Source organism: Salvelinus namaycush, chromosome 20 (genome assembly GCF_016432855.1).
Source record: "Salvelinus namaycush isolate Seneca chromosome 20, SaNama_1.0, whole genome shotgun sequence".
Classification (NCBI taxonomy): Eukaryota; Metazoa; Chordata; class Actinopteri; order Salmoniformes; family Salmonidae; genus Salvelinus; species Salvelinus namaycush.
The window spans coordinates 20682410-20710260 of record NC_052326.1 but is presented as its reverse complement, the minus strand read 5'-3'; the positions used below and the strand labels follow the sequence as shown (position 1 = coordinate 20710260).

The 27851-nt window shown below is 43.7% G+C and overlaps 1 protein-coding gene across 2 annotated transcripts in view; it reads left to right on the top strand.

Annotated features, from left to right (window-relative positions):
• Positions 1-27851, top strand: part of LOC120065114 (polyhomeotic-like protein 2) — a 57430-nt gene that overhangs the window by 21546 nt on the left and 8033 nt on the right. Inside the window, exons 2-9 of one of the 2 annotated variants that reach the window (XM_039015845.1) lie at positions 2063-2273; positions 3262-3420; positions 3634-3711; positions 3817-3984; positions 4946-5095; positions 5746-6028; positions 11308-11663; positions 11831-12014. In XM_039015845.1, coding sequence (XP_038871773.1) covers positions 2121-2273; positions 3262-3420; positions 3634-3711; positions 3817-3984; positions 4946-5095; positions 5746-6028; positions 11308-11663; positions 11831-12014 — 1531 coding nt within the window. In that variant the 5' untranslated portion in view covers positions 2063-2120. Of the gene's footprint in view, positions 1-2062; positions 2274-3261; positions 3421-3633; positions 3721-3816; positions 3985-4945; positions 5096-5745; positions 6029-11307; positions 11664-11830; positions 12015-27851 lie in introns of both variants that reach the window. The other variant, XM_039015844.1, reaches the window with a different exon arrangement.

Here is a 27851-nt window from a genome sequence, read left to right as displayed (position 1 = left end):
ATTTTCCCAGTTTCTTTCCACCAACGAGCGATTTTAAATCGAGTTAAGTGAATCCAGCCAATATTTCCGATTTTTTAAAAGTGTTTTACAGCGAAAACACAATATAGCATTATATTAGCTTACTACAATAGCCTACCACACTACCGCATTCATTCATCAAGGCACGTTAGCGATAGCAATAGGGACGTTAGCGATAGGGAATAAACCAGCAAAATATATTAATTTTCACTAACCTTCATAAACCTTCATCAGATGACAGTCCTATAACATCAGGTTATACATACACTTATGTTTTGTTCGAAAATGTGCATATTTAGAGCTGAAATCAGTGGTTATACATTGTGCTAACGTAGCATCTTTTTCCCAGAATGTGCGGATATTTTTATGACACTCAACTATTCTGACCAAATAACTATTCATAAACGTTACTAGAAAATACATGTTGTATAGGAAATGATAGATACACTAGTTCTTAATGCAATCGCCGTGTTAGAATTCTAAAAATAACTTCATTACGACATCCAGCTTAGTTATAGCGAGAGTGCCCAAAATCTGGGCGCAAACTACTAGTTCACATGTTCGACAGATATATGAAATAGCATCATAAAATGGGTCCTACTTTTGATGATCTTCCATCAGAATGTTGTACAAGGGGTCCTTTGTCCAGAACAATCGTTGTTTGGTTTTAGAATGTCCTCTTCTCCAGTCAATTAGCACGGAAAGCTAGCAAAGTAGCGCAAAGCTCTCCTTCCTGAACAAAGGCACACAACGCAACACGCCTAACGTCCCGAATAAATTTCAATAATCTAATAAAACTATATTGAAAAAACATACTTTACGATGATATTGTCACATTTATCAAATAAAATCAAAGCCGGAGATATTAGTCGTCTATAACGACAGCTTTTCAGAAGGCAATACCAGGTCCCTTCTCGCGGGCTCCAGAAAACAGGAAACTGGTGACACGTCATGCCAAGAGCTTTTATTCGAACCCAGATCAAGTTATACACTCCATTTCTTCTCTCACTGCCTGTCGACATCTAGTGGAAGACGTATGAAGTGCATGTATACTAATAAATATCAAGGACATTTATAGGCAGGCCCTAGAACAGAGCATCGATTTCAGATTTTCCACTTCCTGTCAGGAAGTTTGCTGCAAAATGAGTTCTGTTTTACTCACAGATATAATTCAAACGGTTTTAGAAACTAGAGAGTTTTCTATCCAATAGTAATAATAATATGCATATTGTACGAGCAAGAATTGAGTACGAGGCCGTTTAAATTGGGCACGATTTTCCCCCAAAGTGAAAATAGCGCCCTCTGTCCTCAACAGGTTAAGCACGTTTGTTACTTCCCGGTTCTACTGATCTGTTTTCCTGCGCTCTGCCAAACGGCGTCCTTGCAGAGGAACACACTATTATTGATTGGCGTGACATCATTGGGGACGACCATTTGGCCTAATATTCAATTATTATTATTATTATTATTATTATTATTGTATGTGTATTTGAAAATATTAATCCAGTAAATATTTACCTGAAACGCGTTGAGAATTCCTGTTCACCCTACGCACCACGCCAGTAGGGTTAACCCACTTTGTGGGAATTGTAACATGGCTGATATAGAGATGATCGCCACACTGCCCCCTCCCAACGGGAAGGCTCGCCCTCGTGCTTCAACTACTCAGCCCCCTCAAACGTCCAGTCTGTGCGTTCAGGTGCAACACGCAAATAGGGTTAACCCACTTGGTAGAAATTGTAATGTGGCTCATATAGCGAGGATCGCTACTATATGTATGCCCAGTGTCTATGCCCGGTGTCTATGCTCAATTATGTGTCCCATGTTAGCACAAGTGCTGAAATGAGACCGTACAGTATGTATACATGCAACATTTTGCATCATCTTAGGAAAGTCATGTCATTCTTATACAGGCTTATAGGCTTTAGGGTTGCTTCATGAAGTTACACTGAATAGGCCAACACAGTGACTGCACATGACATGGTTGGACATGGTCCAATATGTCTGAGCCCTATGGCTTCATTGTAACTCTCCTGTTTTGTAGGTTCAGGAGAGCTTGTCCAAAGGGCAGCAGGGGAAGGGCCAAACGAGGAGAGGGCACCATGGACAGTGAACATGTGCCTCCAGCCTCCAGTGCCAGCAGCACTGGGACCACTGCCTCCAGCACAAGTACCACCAGCAGCAGCAGTGCGGGGAGGCAGGCTGTGCCTCACATATCTGTGTACAGCGGGATTCCTGACAGGCAGACGGTTCAGGTAAACTTCAGGGTAAAAAGAAACATGCCAGTCCAGTGTGACACACACATTCACATGTTCTGCATGAACTGTTTTCCCATTGCATTCCCTGCAATAATACAATTATTGTCATTACCCTACTGCCATCTGGTGGTAAAACATGCATGTACTGTAAACCGCCCGGTATTGCACTTAGCTCACTATGGAATTTTGGAATGCTATGGAATGCTTATAATAAATGAGACTGTGCAATTTTATATTTTTATCTCATTGTTTATTCGATGTAGTACACTGGCATCATGCAATCTGTCAATACTAATGACAGCTGATCAGTGTTGCTATGTTTCCACGTTCCAGGCTCGGTCCTCTGCTATTTGACCCTTGACTGATGTGAAACCCAGCCTGAATTAGACTGTCAGCGTTTTGAAGGGTGACAGACTGGTCTTCGGTCTCTTCTATTCTTTACCCTTTCTCTCATTTGCATGCTCTCCTCTGCCCTTAGCAAGAGAACTAGCAGTATTGTCACTACTTGCCTACTCAACATAGTGGACTCCTGGTCCTTTGGGCTCAATAAGAGAGAAGTGAATGGATGTTTCCATCACAATCACCACCCTCTGTGCCCCCTGGAGGCTTAGGTCAGAGGACCTCTATTAGGCCATGTGCCCTGGGTCAATCCCTTTCTCCTGTTGCCTTAGCAACTGTGGTGAGGTTGTCAGTCAATTTGAGTCATGAATAAAGGATGTGCTCAGGGACCGAAGGACTTGGCATAGGATGAGAAAGTCCCTTACAATGTGCAGATAATGCATTGGTGAGCCTACTCTCCCTAACAGGAGGAACACATTTCCACCCAAGGAATCTCTGCCTGCTTTTAATGGATCGGTAAAAACAATATAAATGGGAACTTCTTTTTTCCAAGTATTACTCCAACCCTGTAAGTCCCCTTTTAAAGCCTGTTGTTGAGAATATTACCCCAACCGCTAACCTGTCTCTTTCTCCCTGTGTACTGAAGGTGATCCAGCAGGCGTTGCACCGGCAGCCCAACACGGCTGCGCAGTACCTGCAGCAGATGTACGCAGCGCAGCAGCAGCACCTCATGCTGCAGACAGCAGCCCTCCAGCAGCAGCACCTGAGCAATGCACAGCTCCAGAGCCTGGCCGCTGTACAGCAGGTGAGCACCGGAGACGCAAGGAACTGTTAAACTAGGGAATGAAACAGGCCTCCAACAAGGTGGGGGGGCTAGTGTTAGGGTTTTGACAAAGATGAGCGATGAGGCCATTGCTGGGGTTTGGTTGGTGACTCAAACAGTTATCTTCGGATGAAGAGGAATTTAAGTGTTGACCCCTACATACTCCCCTAACGGTTCTCACCTGTTATGTCACAGGCCAGTATTGCGGCAGGAAGGCAGAGCTCCACCCAAAATGCCACTTCGTCCCAGCAAACAGGATCATCCCAGACCACAGTGAGTGCAGTGAGTCAAGTCTAGTAACTAAGGGGTTGGGTTCCAAGATATGTAGTGTTTTTGTTGGGGAAGTTTTGTAATCCTTCCTGTCTTCCCTGTCCCCAGATTAACCTGACCACGTCCCCGGCTGCAGCCCAGCTGATCAGCCGAGCCCAGAGTGTCAGCTCTGCACCTGCCGGCAGCATCTCCCAGCAGGCCGTAATCCTGGGAAGCCCGTCCAGCCCCACCACCCTCACTGCCAGTCAGGCTCATATGTACCTGCGTGCACAGATGGTAAGCCCCCAGAAGCATGCCGACTGGCACACACACTAACTGGCTCAGCCGCACTTTTGGAGGCTTAGTGTGATGAAGGGCAGTGTTGGGGAGTAGTGAACTACATTTTGCAGTAGCTTGGTGGTAGTTGAACTAAATTCAAATCTTGGTAGTGTTTTGTTTTGCGATGTAGCTAACTACTGAAACTACACACTACATAAAATAGGGGTGAAGTAGGCAAGGATTTCCTTTTTTTCCCCGACATCAGACCTGCCTAGTTCTCACTTGAAACAGTTTTTGTGTTTAACAGGCTAAATTACACATTCTGTTAACATCAGAGCACAGGAGGTTGGTGGCACCTTAATTGGTAAGGAAGGGCTCTTGGTAGAGGAATCAGTGGAATGGTATCAAATACATCAAACACATGGTTTGATGCCATTCCATTTGTGCCGTTCCAGCCATTATTATGAGCAGTCCTCCCCTCAGCAGCCTCTACTGCTCCAGAGTGATCTGTTCTTGCAATTTTTTTGTCTATGACATTTAGATATGATAATTTATCATGAAGTAGTGAAATTTAGTTAAGTACACTTATATTTCTCTTAAGGGTAGCTTTAGTGTTGCTTACCTTCTTCCAATGTGAAGTAATTGGTAGCTTAATAAACTATATATTTTCAGAGAAGCTTCCCCAACACTGAAGTGTTTGTTTGCTGTTTGTGTCGCCACTGTGCATGAGCCTGCTGGAAGGAGTGTGAAGAAGTGTTGTCCTGCATGTCAAACTGAATCAGTTCAGTCTGATTAGATTAAATTTTTTCCCCTTAAAGATTTGTTGACGCAGTATGCATAGTAAGAGTGAGCATGAGAGAGTGCGAGAAAGCAACAGAGAAAGATCAGCTGTTTACAGTATAATTTGTCTCTACCGAAAACCATGGAGAGATTATTTACATATACTGTATGTTGGTGTGTGCTTTTTTTCTTCTTTCAGGCACAGCAAAGTAATCTTGTGCAAGTAGCTAGGAGCCTAGGCCGTGCTGTTCCGTTGTCCCCCCAGCTCATCTTCACACCTACGGCCACAGTGGCTGCAGTCCAGTCTGAGAGCTCCACGCAGTCCTCTGGACAACAGTCCTCCTCACAGGTACACTATTATTATCTCACCTCTATAGGCTAATGCCATACACACAGAGCTGCTGTAGTAACCTGGAACAGCACTAGAGGGCATAGAAGATCAACACAAGTCACCATAATTCAGACGTGGGGTATAGCCAAGGGTTAAAGTTATCCTTCACTGCGACAGACTTCCATCATGTTGATGATGCATGAGTTTATTTTTGGGGGGGGGGGGGGGTTAAACACTCCTGGCCACACTTGAATGTCTAAAACTAGATAGAAAGTATGTAGAAATGATAATGGAGACTATATATTTTCAAATCACATTTTTCTGGCCCGTAAATCTTTTGTTGACTAACAAATCGATCATTAAAAAAATCTGTGCGGCCCTCCATTGAATTTCGAAAAATCCAGATGTGGCCCTCGAGCCATAGTTTGCCTGGTGATTTGACATTGACTTAAGTTTCAGTCATGGAATTTTTTGTTGCTTTAACCCCTAGCTGTAGCAAATGCATTAGGTTTACAGTTATGCTGTGATACCTAATTTAATCAAAAAATATATTTCTCACTAATTCTGCAGATGGCCTGTGGGTGGACCCTTGACTGTGGTGCTCCCCACCTCTCCTGCCCCAGGCCATGTCTCATTGCTTCCGGGACCTGACCTCTGTGTCTTTTCAGGTCCATAACCTGGCTATCCGTAGCCAGCAAGGGGCGACCACGTCCTCCTCTCAGACACACAGCCTGCAGGCCCTCGGCCTAAAGCAGAGCCCTATCTCCATCCAGCCCTCTCCCCTGATTAGGAACCCCAGCCAGGGGAGCCAGGGCGCTGGGGGGAAAGGCAGTTGGCCCGACGGTCCCTTGGACGGCAGCAAGAAGGGAGAGAGCATAGTGACGGAGGTGCGTGCTATAAACATGAGTCGCAGTGTCACGGCTGTTAGTGGACAGCCTCTCAGCACTCCAGGTATGTATCCAACCCTAACGTTAGCTAGCTTCTACAGACACAGGCTAGACTCCTATATTAGGATTTCATGAAATTGACACCATTGCACCCTTGGACAATTAGGCATGTTTGCTAAAATGATGGAGAGTATTAGGATCAGTACTGGCTATTGTGATAAGGGATGGGTTTTTCTGCACTCTATGATGATGCTGAATATTCTGCCCCTGTGACTGAGCAATTTAGTCTGGAACATTAATCATGCCTCCAGTAGCCTGACAAACATTCCTCATGCCTCTTCAGGAACACAACTACATTTCAACAGCTCTGTGTTTTTCAGGGATATAGTATCTTCAACCTAGCTTCCTTTTCCCCTGAACCGGATAGGAGGCCCCGCTCAGGCGCTTCTTTTACGCTTCTATGTTCGGTTACATTTCAACCAGTCAAATTATGTTACCAGTGTTGCTACTTCCTGAGGTTCCTGCTTTTGGAAACCTGACCCTATGTTTACAGTAAGCTAAGAATAGAGTTGTAAAAGTCTACTAGTTATTTTGATAAGATTTCTCTACTGTATGCAGGGGTTGAGTTACCAGTCACTGCGATGGATTTCAGTCATGTAGATTCTTTTTTATAAATGTTATTTTGTTTTGTATTTTTTAAGGACTCGAATTTCAAAATTAACCTCTTTCCCCACAAGCATGATGGCCATTTTATTTTATTTTTTTACATGAAATGGGAGGTTAACTTGGCCCCGCAGACAATTGAGTTTCAGTCATGGGATTTTTAAACCCCTGTGTACGTGGCATGTCGAGGCCTGTACCGACCACACTGTATTCACTACTACAGGGGAGAACATGGGCTCTGCCTCTAGAATAGTCAAGCTGCATTTTCAATGAGAAGCCATGGAGGGCTCTGTGCCACAGTTGTCTTTCTAGACCACTTATTGTGTGGTCAGCAGCTGGATGGTTTTGTCACAGAGAATGGCTGCATCTATGCCAGCAGTTGAACAGATTAACTCTGACTGTGTGAGAGTGCGTGCGTGCGTCGAGTGTGTGTGTGTGTGTGTGTGTGTGCTAAGCACTGCATGGGTTGTGTGTTGTGCCAGACTTGATGGATTAGCTGCGCATGCGTCAGCACAACTGTGTCTTTGTCTCGCTTTGTTTAAGTAATGGATTCAGATGAAATGAAAGGGAGGAGCAATCTGAAAACCTGACTACATAAACTCGGAAATGTAGATGGGCTCCCCTGGTAGTGGCCATGGGGGACAGACAGGTGTGCCCTGGACATGTGAGAAGCACTCTGTCCGTTCAGTGGATTACACTAGGGGGAGATGGAGTAGCAGCTGTGGTGGCTGACTGGGTTTATGGTTGGATAGGGGCTCCCACTGATTCTATGTGCACTGTCATCTACTGGGTCATTCATTATGCATGTTGATTCACAGTAATTTTGAAGAAGGAAATACTTGGATGAAACAATTCTAATCAACACCTCAATAATAGGCTACATAACAAATGGCTCATGTAGTTTTATTTTCGACATCTGAGAGAACACTGCCACAGGAATAGGCCTAGTTAATTGTTGTCTATTTTAATACTGTGTAGTAATTGAGCCTCCGAGAGAAGGAGAGAGCAGCCGTGTGTCTGCTTCTCCTACCACAGACTGGCTGGTTTTTCCTTCAATGGGGATTGGCTGGAAGTAGCTGTTCCGCAGTTGGGTTCATTGTGTACTTTAGTCTTTTCTTCACCACCTCCTTGACATAGAAGCTATCCCAGCACCCTACTACTAAACCTACAGCACCAAAGACCACCTTGCAGACGTTGTCTCATTCTACGCCCCTACTAACTGCACAGTGGTGTTCTAATTTTTTTCCAAACTTGGCGTGCAGTTCCGTAAGCATAAAAGGATCTCCCCATTCTTCTGTTACATTATCAAGCCATTGTATGGTTCCATGTGTACATACATAGTAGCTCCATTTCAAGTACTTAAAACACACAACGTATTGATATGTTTGGTGTAGTTTTTCTTCTCAAGCTATATGTAACTGCCAAAATAAAGGAAATGCCAACATAGTGTCTTAATAGGAGTTGGGCCACGATGAGCCGACACCTTCAATGCACCTTGGCATAGGTTCTACAAGTGTCTGGAACTCTATTGGAGGGATGCGACACAATTCTTCTATGAGAAATTCCGTAATTTGGTGTTTTGTTGATGGTGGTGGAAAACAGTGTCTCGGGCTACTCTCCAGAATCTCCCATAAGTGTTCAATTGGGTTAAGATCTGGTGACAGACACACACACCCTTTAAAACCCTCTATGCTCCTTTGAGACCCCTCTTTCAAAGTCACGGAGATCTCTTCTTCTGATCATGGTAGCCAAAATAAGTACAAGACGGCCCGCTATGACCTCCGCAGAGTCATCAAACGAGCAAAAGGACAATATAGGAGTAAGGTGGAATCATTGCACAGGCTCCGACGCCCACCGCATGTGGCAGGGGCTACAGTTACAGATTACCGAACCGTAATCTGCCCAACGATGCCTCTCTACCAGACTAACTCACACCCCCATTCACATTTACTGGGCAGCAGTGGAGCAGATGGAGAGCTTCAAGTTCCCCGGTGTCCAAATCACTGAAGACTTAAAATGGTCCAAACACACAAGCATAGTTGTGAAGGTGCGACAGTGCCTCTTGCCCCTCAGGAGGTTGAAAAAGTTTGGCATGGGCCCTCAAATCCTCAAAAGGTTCTACAGCTGTACCATTGAGACCATATTGACTGGGTGCATCACTGCTTGGTATGACAATAGCACTGCCCTCGATCGCATGGCGCAACAGAGGGTTGTGCGGACAGCCCAGTACATCACTGGGGCTGAGCTCCCTGCCATCCAGGACCTCTATATCAGGCGGTGTGAAAAGAAGGCCCGGAAAATCGTCAGACTCCAACCACCCAAGCCATAGACTATTTTCTCTTCTGATGCACTGCAAGAGGTACCGGTGCATCAAGTCTGACACCAACACGCTCTTGAACAGCTTCTATCCCCAAGCAATACGACTGATAAATAGCTAACAAAATAGCTACACAGACTATTTGAGAGAACTTATATCTTTTATTGACTTTTTAGTCTTTATATTGACTTTTTCAGTCTTTACACTGTCTCTATGCACACTCACTGGGCCCTACACATTCACACACACACTCTCACTCACTCCGTAATTTGCTCGCTCACACATAATATGCACATTTACAGTGCATTTGTAACGTATTCCGACCCCCTAACTATTTGCACGTTTTGTTACGTTACAGCCTTGTTCTAAAATGTATTCAATTACTTTTTTTCCTCATCAGTCTACACACAATACCCCATAATGACAAAGCAAAAACAGGTTTAGACTTTTTTGCAAATTTTTTACAAATACAAAAACTTAAATGCCCCTTTACTCAGTACTTTGTTGAAGCACCGTTAGCAGCAATTACAGCCTCGAGTCTTCTTGGCTATGACGCTACAAGCTTGGCACACCTGTATTTTGGGAGTTTCTCCCATTCTTCTCTGCAGATCCTCTCAAGCTCTATCAGGTTGGATGAGGAGCATCTCTGCACAACTATTTTCAGGTCTCTCCAGAGATGTTCGATCGGGTTCAAGTCCGGGCTCTGGCTGGGCTACTCAAGGACATTGAGACTTGTCCCGAAGCCACAATCATTCCTGGCTGCTCACGTTAAAAAAAAATGCAAAAGGGAGGGGTCTGAATACTTTCCATATGCACTCTACCGGTTTGTTATGAATGAAGTGATTTACAGTGATGTGTGGGTGAGGTTTCTAAACTTAAGCAGCAGTAGTAGATTGCAGAAACTCCGGTATTTTCCAGAGTCTGCTATTGAAACCCCATAGGGAATGTGCACTGAGTCCTTTCCTCTAGACATTCTGAAACAACACACAGGTATGGGGGAGTGGTTGCTTAGTGAGGCCTTAATCCAAAGGCCTTGAGGGACAAAAGGCATTTAAATGAATCCCCCTTCCTCTCCTTCCAATACTTTTCTCTGTTACTCATTACAGTGCTTGAGAAAGCTGTCGAGCAGGACTGAGTTTTGTTGCTTGTATCCGGTGTGCAGTCGTTCGGAAATCCACTCGTCTGTTCACACAAGTGCTAGGCCTATCTGCTGAATTGATAGCCGTTATTATACAGCCTCTGTTTTCCATTTATCCTTAGTGAGGGCTGGGTGGTAGGTAGACCTTTACTATGTTATCATGTAATTGAGAGTATCCGTCCAAGGCTTTTATCATGCTACTTTCTGAGAGATGTGTCAGTCTTCACCCTGTACTTAGTGAAACTATAGCTAACCACATGCTGTGGGTTTCATAGAGTTTTGCAACGTGAAAATCAAGCACTTTCCAGAAGATCCTGTGGTATAAATGACTAATGACATGCAACTCTGCCGGATGGAAACGTCTCTATTTTCACAGCAGGGTAGACTGTGGTTACCGTGAAACAGAGAAACATTCATACCAGATGGAGCCTATCCCACACAAAATATACTAAAAAAGGGGGGCTAGGGAGGAACCCTAATATCTTTGGCATCAATCCTTCATAATCAAAAGAGATCCACGAAGGTTAATGTTAGACTACTCAGACATTGTTAGTTTACTAAGATCATCTGAGGGAAGCTACTGTAAGACCCTAGGGCTTACACCTGAGACAAACAGGTTAACAGCTCCTAGGAGAGATGATTCATGAGAACCCTCCCTCTCAGTAATGATGAGGGCCAGATCCAACCTCATTGTTTCCTTGGGAGAGTTGTTTGGGAGTGTTTGGGCAACTGAAGGCTTGGGGGATTGACTCACAGATGACTACATACAGCATGTCATGGAGCATTGGCTTCTTCTTATTTCCCTCTGGCTTTCCTCCTGCATATGTTTGGCCCAAGGCTACTCTGACTGTTGCTGTGTAGAGCCCATTTCACTAAACGACAGTACAATACATGAATGATGAGTTGTGTCCCTGGGTTCTGGGAAGTTAAGTCCTCAGGTTGTCATTTTGTCAGCAGAAGCCCTGTCAGGTGATGACAGACCCTTTGGAGACATTAGTAATGGCTGGTCAAAACCTTGACAACGGTTTAGGGCAAGTCTGCCTTGTGCTTTCAACAAGGTCTTTCGACAACAATAGGCGTACTGGCAAATAAATTAATTCCCTTTACAGAGGTCCACTATTCGGGGTTTTTTTTGTGTGGGAAGAGTCGATTTTCCTTTTGTGTACATGTACTGACTTAACTAAGATTTTTTTTTATGTATCCTAATCCTCGATTCTTGTTCCAGCATACACCCAGATCCAGCCCCACTCCCTGGTCCAGCAGCACAAACAGCAGCAGCAGTTTGTGATCCAGCAGACCCAGGCTTCCCAGAGGACCCAGGGCCAGCTACTGCAAACTGCCTCCATCCAGCCACACCTGCAGACTCCCTCCCTGGTCCCCCATTCCCCCTGCCAGCCAGGCCCTATCCCTGTGCTGCCCAAACCCACCTCTCACCACCAACCCATTACACCCAGTCAGCAGGCAACCATCTTTCACTCCACCATCAGCCCACATGCTCTCCACTCCAACCTGAGCCAAGCCAAAGCCCAGCCAGTACAACTCACAGCCATTAACCTCCAGATACAACCAGCGCCCTCACAGGTTAGTACACAGCAGTCACAACAAGAATTATGGAAATGGGAGAGGATTACTCTGTAACAATGTGTCAGTAAGCCTAAAATATATAAATATTCTCTTGTCATTAGTCAAATATTATGTTTCACTAAACTCTCTCTCCCTTCTCCCTATATTCTATTACGTACTCTCAGGCTTCCCGATTGGTCCAGGACAGTAAAGGGCAGGACAAGCCCACGTCATTGGTGGTCAGAGAGCGCTGCCCAACTACCAGAGTACAGCAGCAGTGTACCCCATCTGCCCCGTCTCCACCACAAGCCACCAAGCCAACAGAGCAGCCAAAGACTGACCCAGTCACGCCCATCAGCCAACCACAAGGTAGCAGGACATTTTGGTTTTAATGATTCATGTTAACAAGCTTGTATCACCCCATCTCTTAGTTCTATTGCCTAGAGGCAGGACTGGGGGGGTCTATTGTTGTCATATCATATTTACAACTAATTACAACTTTGGAAAGCCAGATCAAAGATAAGCCGCTCTGTCATGTTCTGCTCTCCAGGGGCCTAATTTATCAAAGGTGTGTGCACAAGAAAGACTCTTTCAACCTTGCGTGTGCCAGTTTTCCCGCAGGTTGGTATTTATCCATTTTGAACTTGATGGGAAAGTGTGCGTATCTCACGTACAGCTCAGACCATGCGTATGCACAACTTCTAGTGGTTGATCAATTCTATTGCAGGAAAATATTGTTCTTCTGGGGAAAATTTTGTTTAATGCACAGGAATTATAATGGTAGGCTAATAAAGACTTTTGAAACGTAATGATAAAACCGATGCATTTGATGTTGGTAAGGAAATCACATAGCAGTATACAGCCTAACATGGTTTTTTGACTTTTATTGTATAGGTCATAATCATATTTTCTAACATGACTGGTTTATTCCCGCTACACAACAAGTATTAGCCTACCATTTATCCATCGCTCATTCAATAGCTGTAGTGAGGTGCGTACTGGCGGCAGAGAAGTCAGGCGCAGGAGAGCGAAAACTGATTTACAACGGTGTCGTTTAATATGCATAAACCACCGTCTCCAGAACAATACAATAAATGGGTCAAACAAAACCCGGTAAATACCAGCATACCGTGCATAAGCACTACAAGAAACAATTACCGACAAGGACATGAGGGGGAACAGAGGGTTAAATACACAACATGTAATTGATGGAATTGGAACCAGGTGTGATGGAAGACAAGACAAAACCAATGAAAAATGAAAAGTGGATCAGCGATGGCTAGAAGGTCGGTGACTTCGAACGCCACCCGAACAAGGAGAGGGACCAACTTCGGCGGAAGTCGTGACAGTACCCTCCCCTTGACGCGCGGCTCCAGCAGCGTGTCGACACCGGCCTCGGGGACAACCCGGAGGGCGAGGCGCAGGGCGATCCGGGTGAAGACGGTGGAACTCCTGCAGCATTGAAGGGTCCAACGCGTTCTCAACCGGAACCCACCACCTCTCCTCCGGACCGTACCCCTCCCACTCCACGAGATACTGAAGGCCCCTCGCCCGACGCCTTGAATCCAGTATGGAGCAAACGCAGTACGCTGGGGCCCCCCCGATGTCTAGAGGGGGCGAAGGAACCTCCCACACCTCAGACTCCTGGAGCGGGCCAGCCACCACCGGCCTGAGGAGAGACACATGGAACGAGGGGTTAATACGGTAATCGGGTGAAAAGCTGTAACCTAGAACAAACCTCGTTCTCAGGACTTTAAATGGCCCCACAAACCGAGGTCCCAGCTTCCGGCAGGGCAGGCGGAGGGGCAGGTTTCGGGTCGAGAGCCAGACCCGGTCCCTCGGTGCAAACACCGGGGCCTCACTGCGGTGGCGATCTGCGTTCACCTTTTGGCGCGTCACGGCCTGCTGAAGGTGAACACGGACAGCTTCCCATGTCTCCTCCGCACGCCTGAACCAGTCGTCCACCGCAGGAACCTCGGTCTGACTGATGCCAAGGCGCCAGAACCGGCTGGTACCCCAGTACGCACTGGAAGGGAGAGAGCTGGCGAAGAGAGTTCTGTGCAATCTCGGCCCAGGGCACGAACGCCGCCCACTCCCCTGGCCGGTCCTGGCAATAGGACCGCAGAAACCTGCCCACATCCTGGTTCACTCTCTCCACCTGCCCATTACTCTCGGGGTGAAACCCTGAAGTAAGGCTGATCAAGACCCCCAGACATTCCCTGAACGCCTTCCAGACCCGAGAAGTGAACTGGGGACCCTGATCAGACACTATATCCTCAGGCACCCCGTAGTGCCACAAGACGTGTGTAAACAAGGCCTCCGCAATCTGTAGGGCCGTAGGGAGACCGGGCAGAGGGAGGAGACGACAGGACTTAAAGAAACGATCCACAACGACCAGGATCGCGGTGTTTCCCTGTGAGGGTGGAAGATCAGTCAGAAAATCCACCGATAGATGCGACCAAGGCCGCTGTGGAACGGGTAAGGGGTGTAGCTTACCTCTGGGCAGGTGCCTCGGAGCCTTACACTGGGTGCACACCGAGCAGGAGGAAACATAAACCCTCATGTCCTTAGCCAAGGTAGGCCACCAGTACCTCCCGCTCAAACAGCGCACTGTCCGACCGATCCCAGGATGACCAGAGGGTGACTTGTGGATCAACTGGTCACGAACAGCAGACGGGACGTACAGACGCCCAGCGGGACACTGGACGGGAGAGGGACCAACTTCGGCGGAAGTCGTGACAATGGCCAAGCATTCTCGAGAGTATATAGGCTGGTAGCCTATTTTTAAAATATTTGACGGTATGGGTAGGCTACAGTATTGCTGTGTGGTAGGCTGTGATGTAGCTCTCCTATTTAAACTCAGAGCCTATACCAAGGCAGGAGATAAAACACAATCTGTTGATTAACAAAATATTGAAGCATAATTTGTATTTTGCATAGAAGTGTGGGCTGTAGCATTTAGCCTACTTTTAAATTGTTCAAATAAACAATCTTGCGTAATGCTCAGCCAGTGTTTGTTTGGGACTCGCTGTATAAGCGGCAGGCATTTTTAGTTTGGAAAAAGTCACTGCAAACATGTAAACATTCTGCCCACACCTACAGAAATGTGATCAAATTTGCCTTTGTACTTTCTTTTAGAAACTGACATGGCCCAGTTCCAACATTTCTGAATCATACAGCAAATAAGGGCATTTTTGTTACCATGAAAGGGGAATGGAGGGAGTTTTCCAGCCGGGGTTGTAGCGCTTGTTCACGACTCTGATTTATCAATGAAAAAATATGTATACAGTGCCGGTCAAAACTTTGGACACCTACTCATTCTACATTGTAGAATAATAGTGAAGACATCAAAACAATTAAATAACTAAGATTAATTAGATTAAGATTAAACTTCTTCAGGATAGGGGGCAGCATTTTCACTTTTGGATAAATAGCATGCCAAATTTCAACTGCCTGCTACTCATCCCCAGAATATAAGATATGCATATTATTAGTAGATTTGGATAGAAAACACTCTGAAGTTTCTAAAACTGTTTGAATCATGTCTGTGAGTATAACAGAACCTATGTAGCAGGCAAAACCCCGAGGACTAACCATTCAGATTTTTTATTTTTTTGAGGTCACTGTCTTTTCAATGATTTTTCATTGGGACACCAGATTTCTAAGGGACTTGTTTGCAGTTCCTACCGCTTCCACTGGATGTCACCAGTCTTTGGAAATTGGTTGAGGTTATTCCTTTGTGTAATGAAGAAGTACGGCAATCGTAAATGAGGGTCACTTGAAGTAAATTGTTTAAGAGAGGCACATTACCAAAAAAGTTGCGTCAGTTTTTCTTTTTGTATTGAAAACAGATCATCCCGTCTTCAAATTGATCGATTATTAACGTTTAAAAATACCTAACGTTGTATTACAAAAGTAGTTTGAAATGTTTTGGTAAAGTTTACATGTAACTTTTGATATATTTTGTAGTGAAAGTTGGAAGCTGTGTTTTTCTGGATGAAACGCGCCAAATAAATTGACATTTTGGATATATATCGACGGAATTAATCGAACAAAAGGACCATTTGTGATGTTTATGGGACATATTGGAGTGCCAACAAAAGAATTTCGTCAAAGGTAAGGCATGAATTATATTTTTATTTCTGCGTTTTGTGTCGTGCCTGCAGTGTTGAAATATGCTACTCTCTTTGTTTACTGTTGTGCTATCATCAGATAATAGCATCTTATGCTTTCGCCGAAAAGCCTTTTTGAAATCTGACATGTTGGCTGGATTCACAACGAGTGTAGCTTTAATTTGGTATCTTACATGTGTGATTTAATGAAAGTTAGATTTTTATATCATTTTATTTGAATATGGCGCTCTGTATTTTCCCTGGCTATTGGCAATCGTCCCACCTACCCCAGAGAGGTTAACACTGGAGTGATAGATGAGCAGATGATGATGATGATGATGATGATGAGCAGATGATGGTGTGTAAGTAGTGATACTGGTGTGCAAAAGAGCAGCAAAGTAAATAAAAACAATATGGGGATGAGGTAGGTAGATTGGGTGGGATATTTACAGATCGACTATGTACAGCTGCAGCGATCGGTTAGCTGCTCAGAGAGCTGATGTTTAAAGTTAGTGAGGGAAATGTAAGTCTCCAGCTTCAGCGATTTTTGCATTTCGTTCCAGTCACTGGCAGCAGAGAACTGGAAGGAAAGGCGGCCAAGGGAGGTGTTGGCTTTGGGGATGACCAATAAGATATACCTGCTGGAGCACGTGCTACGGGTGGGTATTGTTATGGTGACCAGTGTGCTGAGAAGGCGGAGCTTTACCTAGCATAGACTTATAGATGACCTGGAGCCAGTGGGTCTGGCGACGAATATGTAGCGAGGGCCAGCCGACTAAAGCATACAGGTCGCAGTGGTGGGTGGTATAAGGCGCTTTGGTAACAAAACGGATGGCACTGTGATAGACTATATCCAATTTGCTGAGTAGAGTATTGGAAGCTATTTTGTAGATGACATCGCCGAAGTCGAGGATCGGTAGGATAGTCAGTTTTACTAGGGTAAGTTTGGCGGCGTGAGTGAAGGAGGCTTTGTTGCGGAATAGAAAGCAGATTTGATTTTTGATTGGAGATATTTGATATGAGTCTGGAAGGAGAGTTTACAGTCTAGCCAGACACCTAGGTATTTGTAGTTGTCCACGTATTCTAGGTCAGAACCGTCCAGGGTAGTGATGCTAGTCGGGCGGGTGGGTGCGGGCAGCGAATGGTTGAAAAGCATGCATTTGGTTTTGCTAGCTTAAGAGCAGTTGGAGGCCACAGAAGGAGTGTTGTATGGCATTGAAGCCCGTTTGGAGGTTAGTTAACTTTTTAGGGATAGGGGGCAGCATTTTCACTTTGGATGAATTGCGTGCCCATAGTGAACTATTGGATAGAAAACACTTTGAAGTTTCTAAAACTGTTTGAATTATGTCTGTGAGTATAACAGAACTCATATGGCAGGCAAACTTCCAAACAGGAAGTGGAAATTCTGAAGCTGGTGTTTTTTCTACTCATCGTCTATTCAAAGCCCAGGAAGATATGGATTTGTTTGCACTTCCTACGGCTTCCACTAGATGTCAACAGTCGGTAGAACGTTGAATGAAGTGTATACTGTGATGTGAGACCGGATGGGAGGTGTTTCAGTCAGTGGTCTGGCAGATTGCCAGTTCCTGGTCATGCGCATTCCTCATGATATCGCCTTGCGTTCCATAACTTTTACAGACACGAAGGAATTCTCCGGTTGGAACGTTATTGGATATATATGATAACAACATCCTGAAGATTGTTTCTCTACTAAGTTTGACCAGTTTATTCGACTTGTAATATAACTTTTTGAAGTTTTCGTCCGACGTTATGCGTCACTTGCACGAGCGTTTGGATATGTGTGCTAAACGCGCTAGCAAAAGCAGCTATTTGGACATAAATAATTGACATTATCGAACAAAACAACAATTTATTGTCGAACTAGGATTCCTGGGAATCCAAAGGTAAGGGAATATTTATGATGTAATTTCGTATTTCTGTTGACTCCAACATGGCGGAGAAATTGTATTTATATTTGAGCGCCGTCTCAGATTATTGCATGGTGTGCTTTTTCCGTAAAGTTTTTTTGAAATCTGACACAGCGGTTGCATTAACTTCTTATTGCTGCATCCAGCTACCGGGATCGATATGACAGCAGCCAGAGAAAGTGCAGGGCGCCAAATTCAAACAGAAATCTCATAATTAAAATTCCTCAAACATACATGTGTCTTATATCATTTTAAAGGTGTTCTTGTTGTTAATCCCACCAAAGTATCCAATTTCAAATATGCTTTTCAGCGAAAGCACTACAAACAATTGTTAGGTCACCACCAAACCACAATAAGCACAGCTATTTTTCCAGCGAAAGATAGCTTTCACAAAAAGCAGAAATAGAGAAAAGTAATCACTAACATTTGATTATCTTCATCAGATGACACTCATAGGACTTCATGTTACACAATACATGCATGTTTGATAAAGTTTATATTTATATAAAAAAATCAGAGTTTACATTGGCGCGTTACATTCACTAGTTCCAAAAACATCAAGTGATTTTGCTTAGCCACATTGTTTCAACAGAAATACTCATCATAAATGTAGATGATAATACAAGTTATACACATGGAATTATAGATGTACGTCTCCTTAATGCAACCGCTGTGTCAGATTTCAAAAAAACTTTACGGGAAAAGCAAATAATAATAATAATAATCTGTAATCTGAGACGGAGCTCAGAACAATAGCCAAATTAGCCGCCATGTTGGTCAACAGAAACCAGAAAATACATGATAAATATTTCCTTACCTTTGATGAACTTCATCAGAATGCAGTCCTAGGAATCCCAAGTCCACAATAAATGCTTGATTTGTTCGATAATGTCCGTTATTTATATCCAATTAGCTACTTTGGTTAGCGCCTTTGGTAAACAATTCCAAAGTCACAAAGCGCCTCCACTATAACGTGACAATGTCCAAAAGTTCCGTAACAGTCAGTAGAAACATGTCAAACGATGTACTGAATCAATCTTTAGAATGTTGTTAACCTGTTTGGGCTGCAGGGGCAGTATTGAGTAGCCAGATAAAAGGTGCCCATTTCAAACGGCCTCGTACTCAATTCTTGCTCGTACAATATGCATATTATTATTACTATTGGATAGAAAACACTCTCTAGTTTCTAAAACTGTTTGAATTATATCTGTGAGTAAAACAGAACTCATTTGGCGCACACTTCCTGACTAGGAAGTGGAAAATCTGAAATCGATGCTCTCTTCTAGGTCCTGCCTATAAATGGGCATGATACGTATTAGTATACATGCACGTCATACACCTTCCCCTAGATGTCAAGAGGCAGTGAGAGAAGAAATGAAGTGTTTATCTTGGTCTGAGTTGGAATAAATCCTCTTGGAATGACGTGTCACCCATTTCCTGTTTTCAGGAAGGCGCAAGAAGGAACCGGGGATTGCCTTTTGAAAAGCTGTCGTTATTGGCGACTACTATCTCCGGCTTTGATTTTATTTGATACATGTGACAATATCATCGTAAAGTATGTTTTTTCAATATAGTTGAATCAGATTATTGAATTTTTTTCGGGAGTTTTGCCGTGTTCCGTTCTCTTCCGTTTGTTGACATGGAGAGATTCGCGCCACTTGGCAAGTGTGCTTGCTAAATCGAGAGGGAAAAAGGCCGTTCTAAATCCAAACAACGATTGTTCTTGACAAAGGACCCCTTGTCCAACATTCTGATGAAAGATCAGCAAAAGTAGGACCCATTTTATGATGCTATTTCATATATCTGTCGAACATGTGAACTAGTCGTTTGCGCCCAGCTTTTGGGTACTCTCTCGCCATACCTAAGCTGTATGTCGTAATGAAGTTATTTTTAGAATTCTAACACGGCGATTGCATTAAGAACTAGTGTATCTATCATTTCCTATACAACATGTATTTTTTAGTTATGTTTATGAATAGCTATTTGGTCAGAATATGTGTGTCAGAAAAAGTGTCAGAAAAATATCCGGACGTTGTGGGAAAAAGTAGCTACGTTAGCACAATGTATAACCACTGATTTCAGCTCTAAATATGCACATTTTCGAACAAAACATAAGTGTATGTATAACCTGATGTTATAGGACTGTCATCTGATGAAGCATATCAAGGTTAGTCAAAAATTATATATCTTTTGCTGGTTTGTTACGATCGCTAACTTTTGCTGCTGGGAAATGGCTTGTGTTTCTGGCTATTGTGGTAAGCTAATATAACGCTATATTGTGTTTTCGCTGTAAAACACTTAAGAAATCGGAAATATTGTCTGGAATCACAAGATGCCTGTCTTTCATTTGCTGTACACTATGTATTTTTCAGAAATGTTTTATGATGAGTATTTAGGTATTTGACGTTGGTGTCTGTAATTATTCTGTCTGCTTTCGGTGCAATTTCTGATTGTAGCTGCAATGTAAACTATGATTTATACCTGAAATATGCACATTTTTCGAACAAAACATAGATTTATTGAATAACATGTTATAAGACTGTCATCTGATGAAGTTGTTTGTTGGTTAGTTTGGTTGGTTGGTTCTTGGTTAGTTAGGTTGGCTTTGTGCATGCTACCTGTGCTGTGAAAAATGTCTGTCCTTTTTTGTATTTGGTGGTGAGCTAACATAAATATACGTGCTGTTTTCGCTGTAAAACATTTTAAAAATCGGACATGTTGGCTGGATTCACAAGATGTGTACCTTTTCATTTGCTGTATTGGACTTGTTAATGTGTGAAAGTTAAATATTTCTAAAAAATATATTTTGAATTTCGCGCCCTGCACTTGAAGTGGCTGTTGTCATATTGTGGCCGGCCTCAGGCTTGCAGCGAGAAGAAGTTAACATACATCTTGAATAACGTTCCAACCGGAGAATTAGATTGACTTCAGAAGAGCGGTGGAACGGACGTCCTCCTCATGTGAAGGCGCATGGTGAATGCGTGATCAGCTCGTGGCAGTGATTACTCATTCCTGTCTCCTTCAGCCCCCCTTCACATTAGTCATCAGACAAAGTTCTGTTGACATCTAGTGGAAGCCGTAGGAAGTGAAAACTCATCCATATCTCGCTGTAATTTCATTGAGAGCTTGGTTGAAAATCTGCCACCTCAGAAACAATTCTAACAGGAAGTGGAACTTCTCAGGTTTTTGCCTGCCATATGAGTTTTGTTATACTCACAGACATAATTCAAACAGTTTTAGAAACTTCCGAGTGTTTTCTATCCAATATGAATAATAATATGCATATATTAGCAACTGTGACTGAGGAGCAGGCCGTTTAATATGGGCACCTCTGTGCAACTTTCATCCAAGCTACTCAATACTGCCCCTGCAGCCATAAGAAGTTAAGAACAAGTGTATCTTTAATTATATGTAAAACGTGTATCTTTCATCAAAGTGTATGATGAGTATTTCTGTTATTTGACGTGGCCCTCTGCAATTTCTCCGGATATTTTGGAGGCATTTCTGAACATGGCGCCAATGTAAACTAAGATTTTGGGATATAAATATGCACATTATCGAACAAAAAATACATGTATTGTGTAACATGATGTCCTATGAGTGTCATCTGATGAAGATCATCAAAGGTTAGTGATTAATTTTATCTCTATTTCTGCTTTTTGTGACTCCTATCTTTGGCTGAGAAAATGGCTGTGTGTTTTTTGAACTTGGTGGTGATCTAACATAATCATATGTTGTGTTTTCGCTGTAAAGCATTTTTTAAATTGGACACGATGGGTAGATTAACAAGATGTTTATCTTTCATTTGCTGTATTGGACTTGTTAATGTGTGAAAGTTACATATTTCTTTTTTTTTCTTCTTTTTTTTTATAAATTTTATCCCATTTTCTCCCCAATTTTCGTGGTATCCAATCACTAGTAATTACTATCTTGTCTCATCGCTACAACTCCCGTACGGGCTCGGGAGAGACGAAGGTCGAAAGCCATGCGTCCTCCGAAGCACAACCCAACCAAGCCGCACTGCTTCTTAACACAGCGCGCCTCCAACCCGGAAGCCAGCCGCACCAATGTGTCGGAGGAAACACCGTGTACCTGGCCCCCTTGGTTAGCGCGCACTGCGCCCGGCCCGCCACAGGAGTCGCTGGAGCGCGATGAGACAAGGATATCCCTACCGGCCAAACCCTCCCTAACCCGGACGACGCTATGCCAATTGTGCGTCGCCCCACGGACCTCCCGGTCGCGGCCGGCTGCGACAGAGCCTGGGCGCGAACCCAGAGACTCTGGTGGCGCAGTTAGCACTGCGATGCAGTGCCCTAGACCACTGCGCCACCCGGGAGGCCCCCGAAAGTTACATATTTCAAAAAAATATTTTTGAATTTCCCGCGCTGCCTTTTCAGCGGAATGTTGTGGGGGGGGGGTTCCGCTTGCGGAACGTGTGTCCTAGAAAGGTTAACAGTTTCCAAAGAAGGGCCAGATGTATACAGAATGTTGTCGTCTGCGTAGAGGTGGATCAGGGAATCACCCGCAGCAAGAGCGACATCGTTGATATATACACAGAGAAAAGAGTCGGCCCGAGAATTGAACCCTGTGGTACCCCCATAGAGACTGCCAGATGTCCGGACTACAGGCCCTCCGATTTTACACACTGAACTCTGTCTGCGAAGTAGTTGGTGAACCAGGCGTGGCAGTTATTTGAGAAACCAAGGCTATTGAGTCTGCCGATAAGAGTGCGGTGATTGACAGAGTCGAAAGCCTTGGCCAGGTCGATGAAGATGGCTGCTGTCATGACGTTGGCCTGGGGGTAGGTTTATGACAGTCATAAATACCTCTTTCCCCCCTCCCCCGTTCCTCTTCCCTACTGATGTGACATAAGAAAACCCCTTGGTTAACATAGAGATTCTGGGAACATCAGAAGTTGGGGGGAAATGAACTATATTCTGGTAATCCGACCAACTGAACATATGCGGTGGTACTTAAGGTATATTATGTCAGTTCGGTTGCCCTCTGACACATTCTCATCAATGATAGAATGACAAACTCTACTGTGGAAAGTCTAAACATCAGAGGTATCGGATTCACATGGAATTGTTGTTTAATTCAAATGTTTGAATATGAAATTATTTGTGAAGAGATGAAATGTAGTTTTAGCTTCCAAATGAGAGATTTGGGTTTTCATAAGTTTGGGCCTCTGCTCGAACAGTGGCCCGCCCCTGTGAAGAGGTATGGGTTATAAACTTTTCAGACACACCCCTCTCCCTCCACTATATAAAGCCATTGACAAAAATATAACTTTCTGTTCCGGGTACATTAGGATGACGATCCGATGTCAGAATGGTTCAGATAATAACTACAGAACTAAGCCAACATCAGCATGGACTTTGGTTGTGAATGGTATGAACTTTGAACTCGTATTCACTACAGAAGTGATACCTCCTAGCCGTTGAGTTAGCAACAGCTGCTACAAACGCAGGTTAGGAAGGACAGTCAGAGTATCCCGTCTACTACACAACGACGTTACTACACGTATCCAGTGACCACCAGAGACATTCTTCAATGGACAGAGGGCTCGGTTTGGCAACACGGCCTTCCATCTACCACCAACCTACTGAAGCGCAGCTCAGAGTAAATATTTATTGCATTTTCCTTTTCCAAATGGGCGGTAATTTAGAATGCACAAGATACTGTATTTACGATAGCACAGCTTCGCCTCTGTTCCAGTCTCCCGCTCTTTCACTAAAATCCAGCCCCCTTTTCTTTGTGTAACAAGCTGTCATATCTGTTCCGCCCGCTAGGGGCGTTTTCCTTTATGACGGCAATTTGTAATCAAGTTATAATTTAATTGTGTATGTGTGATTCTGTGTGATTAGTTAGGTATTTAGTAAATAAATAATTAAACCCAATTTTGTATTGGTGATTCAACTTGTTAGCCAGGATTCTTGCAGATAACCAAGAATTTACAACTTTCAGAATATGAGACTGAAGTAAGATGACGATTAATATGGACGGCTATGGATGTAAAATATTACTAAATCTTTAAGAGTTTATTCGGAAGATAACAGCTCTATAAATATTATTTCGTGGTGTCCCTCTCTAGTTAATTACATTTACATGATTAGTTCAATCAGGTGATATTAATTACGGAGAAATTATTTTATAGAATAGCATGTCATGGCAATTAATCTGGCATAGCCAAAGACACGACACTGCACAGTACTGTCTTTTATCGATGCCGGTTATGATATCGTTTAGTACCTTGAGCGTGGCTGAGGTGCATCCGTGAACAGCTCGGAAACCGGATTGCACAGCGGAGAAGGTACAGTGGGATTCAAAATGGTCGGTGATCTGTTTATTAACTTGGCTTTCAAAGACTTTAGAAAGGCAGGGCAGGATGGATATAGGTCTGTAGCAGTTTGGGTCTAGAGTGTCTCCCCCTTTAAAGAGGGGGATGACCGCGGCAGCTTTCCAATCTTTAGGGATCTCGGACAAAAAGAAAGAGGTTGAACAGACTGGTAATAGGGGTTGCAACAATGGCGGCGGATAATTTTAGAAAGAGAGGGTCCAGATTGTCTAGCCCAGCTGATTTGTACGGGTCCAGGTTTTGCTCTTTCAGAACATCTGCGATCTAGATTTGGGTGAAGGAGAAGCTGGGGAGGCTCGGGCAAGTAGCTGCGAGGGGTGCGGAGCTGTTGGCCGGGGTATGGGTAGCCAGGAGGAAAGCATGGCCAGCCATAGAGAAATGCTTATTGAAATTTTTGATTATCATGGATATATCGGTGGTGACCGTGTCGCCTAGCCTCAGTGCAGTGGGCAGCTGGGAGGAGGTGCTCTTGTTCTCCATGGACTTTACAGTGTCCCAAAACTTTTTTGGAGTTGGAGCTACAGGATGCAAATTTCTGTTTGAAAAAGCTAGCCTTTGCTTTCCTGACTGACTGTGTATTGGTTCCTGACTTCCCTGAACAGTTGCATAACGTGGGGACTATTCGATGCTATTGCAGTCCGCCACAGGATGTTTTGGTGCTGGTCAAGGGCAGTCAGGTCTGGAGTGAACCAAGGGCTATATCTGTTCTTAGTTCTACATTTTTTGAAAGGGGCATGCTTATTTAAGATGGTGAGGAAATTACTTTTAACCTCTCTGGGATAGGGGGGACGCTTGCGTCCCACTTGGCCAAAAGCCAGGGAAAATGCAGAGCGCCAAATTCAAATAAAATGATATAAAAATCTAACTTTCATTAAATCACACATGTAAGATACCAAATTAAAGTTACACTCGTTGTGAATCCAGTCAACATGTCAGATTTCAAAAAGGCTTTTCGGCGAAAGCATAAGATGCTATTATCTGATGATAGCACAACAGTAAACAAAGAGTGTAGCATATTTCAACCCTGCAGGCGCAACACAAAACACAGAAATAAAATATAAATCATGCCTTCCCTTTGACGAGCTTCTTTTGTTGGCACTCATATGTCCCATAAACATCACAAATGGTCCTTTTGTTCAATTAATTCCATCCATATATATCCAAAATGTCCATTTATTTGGCGCGTTTGATCCAGGAAAAAACAGCTTCCAATTTGCGCAACGTCACTACAAAATATCTCAAAAGTTACGTGTAAACATTTCAAACTACTTTTGTAATACAACTTTAGGTATTTTTAAACGTTAATAATCAGTCAAATCGAAGACGGGTCTATCTGTTTTCAATACAGGAGGACAACAAACTAACGCTACTTTTCTAGTCTTGCGCAACTCTCAAACAGTACACATAACGTTACACTGATTCAAGATGGCTGTACTTCTTCATTGCACAAAGGAATAACCTCAACCAATTTCCAAAGACTGGTGACATCCAGTGGAAGCGGTAGGAACTGCAAACAAGTCCCTTAGAAATCTAGTATCCCAATGAAAACTCATTGAACAGACAGTGACCTAAAAAAAAAAAAAAAAATCTGATTGGTTAGTCCTCGGGGTTTTGCCTGGTACATAAGTTCTGTTATACTCACAGACATGATTCAAACAGTTTTAGAAACTTCAGAGTGTTTTCTATCCAAATCTACTAATACTATTTATATCTTATATTCTGGGGATGAGTAGAAGGAAGTTGAAATTGGGCACGCTATTTATCCAAAAGTGAAAATGCTGCCCCCTATCCTAGAGAAGTTAAAGAACGACCAGGCATCCTCGACTGACGGGATGAGGTCAATATCCTTCCAGGATACCTGGGCCAGGTCGATTAGATAGGCCTGCTCGCAGAAGTGTTTTAGGGAGCGTTTGACAGTGATGCGGGGTGGTTGTTTGACCGTGGACACATAGCGGATGCAGGCAATGAGGCAGTGATCGCTGAGATCCTGATTGAAAACAGCAGAGGTGTATTTGGAGGGCAAGTTGGTCAGGATAATATCTATGAGGGTGCCCATGTTTACGGATTTAGGGTTGTACCTGGTGGTTTCCTTGATAATTTGTGTGAGATTGAGGGTATCTAGCTCAGATTGTAGGAAGGCTGGGGTGTTAAGCATATCCCAGTTTGTCACCTAACAGAACGAACTCTGAAGATAGATGGGGTGTAATCAATTCACATATGGTGTCCAGGGCACAGCTGGGAGCTGAGGGGGGGTCTATAACAGTGAGAGACGGTGAGAGACTTGTTTCTGGAGAGATTCATTTTTTTTAAATTAGAAGCTTGAACTGTTTGGGCATAGACCTGGAAGGTTTGACAGAACTTTGCAAGCTATCTCTGCAGTAGATTGCAACTCCTCCCCCTTTGGCAGTTCTATCTTGACGGAAAATGTAGTTTGGTATGGAAATCTCCGAATTTTTGGTGGCCTTCCTAAGCCAGGATTCAGAAACGGCAAGGACATCAGGGTTGGTGGTGTGCTAAAGCAGTGAGTAAAACAAACTTAGGGAGGAGGCTTCTGATGTTAACATGCATGAAACCAAGGCTTTTTTGATTACAGAAGTCAACAAATGAGAGTGCCTGGGGACACGCAGGGCCTGGGTTAGCCTCCACATCACCCGAGGAGGAGTATGATGAGGGTACGGCTAAAGGCTAGCAAAACTGGTCATCTCGTGCGTTGGGGACAGCGAATAAAAGGAGCAGATTTCTGGGCGTGGTAGAATAGATTCAGGGCATAAAGTGCAGACGGGTATGGTGGGGTGCGGGTACAGGCACTGAGTGATAAGAGAGGTTGCATCTCTGGACACGCTGGTTATACTGGGTGAGGTCACTGCATGTTTGGGAGGTGGGACAAAGGAGGTATCTAAGGCATGTACAGTGGGACTAGGGGCTCCGCAGTAAACTAAAACAATGATAATTATCCTAAACAACAGTATACAAGGCATATTGACATTTGAGAGAGACATAAAGCGAGGCATAAAGCAATCACAGGTGTTGATTGGGAGAGCTAGCTAAGTCAACAACGGGTGAGACAACAACAGCTAAGACAACAACAGGTAAAATGGCGATGAATGGGCAGAGAGGGTCGGTTAACTTCTCTGCGCTACGGATCCCTTTTACGGGATCCCTTTCCTAAACAACCACTAGAATTGCAGGGCGCCAAATGCAAAAAATATTACAAAAAATATTTATAATCATGCAATCACAAGTGAAATATACCAAAACACAGTTTTTAGCTTGTTGTTAATCCACCTATCGTGTCAGATTTTGAAAATATATTTTACAGCAAAGAAATCCAAGCTTTTGTGAGTGTAGCTTTCAATGCTACAACAGCTAGCCCCAAATTAGCATGGTCAGAAAAGCAGTAAAATTAATCGCTTACCTTAGATAATCTTCGGATGTTTGCACTCACGAGACTCCCAGTTACACAAATGTTATTTTTGTTCGATAAAAACGCCATTTGGGTTGCCTGTTATGCTGAGAACTACAGCCTCGTTCCGGTCCTGAAATGAAGATGAAAATTTCCAAACGTATCAGATTAAAAAATATTACTAAAAATATTTATAGTCATGCAATCACAAGTGAAATATACCAAAACACAGCTTAGCTTGTTGTTAATCCACCTATCGTGTCAGATTTTGAAAATATACTTTACAGCGAAAGATATCCAAGCTTTTGTGAGTGTAGCTTTCAATGTTACAACAGCTAGCCTTATATTAGCTTGGTCACGAAAGTCAGAATGCGATGAAATTAATCGCTTACCTTTGATAATCTT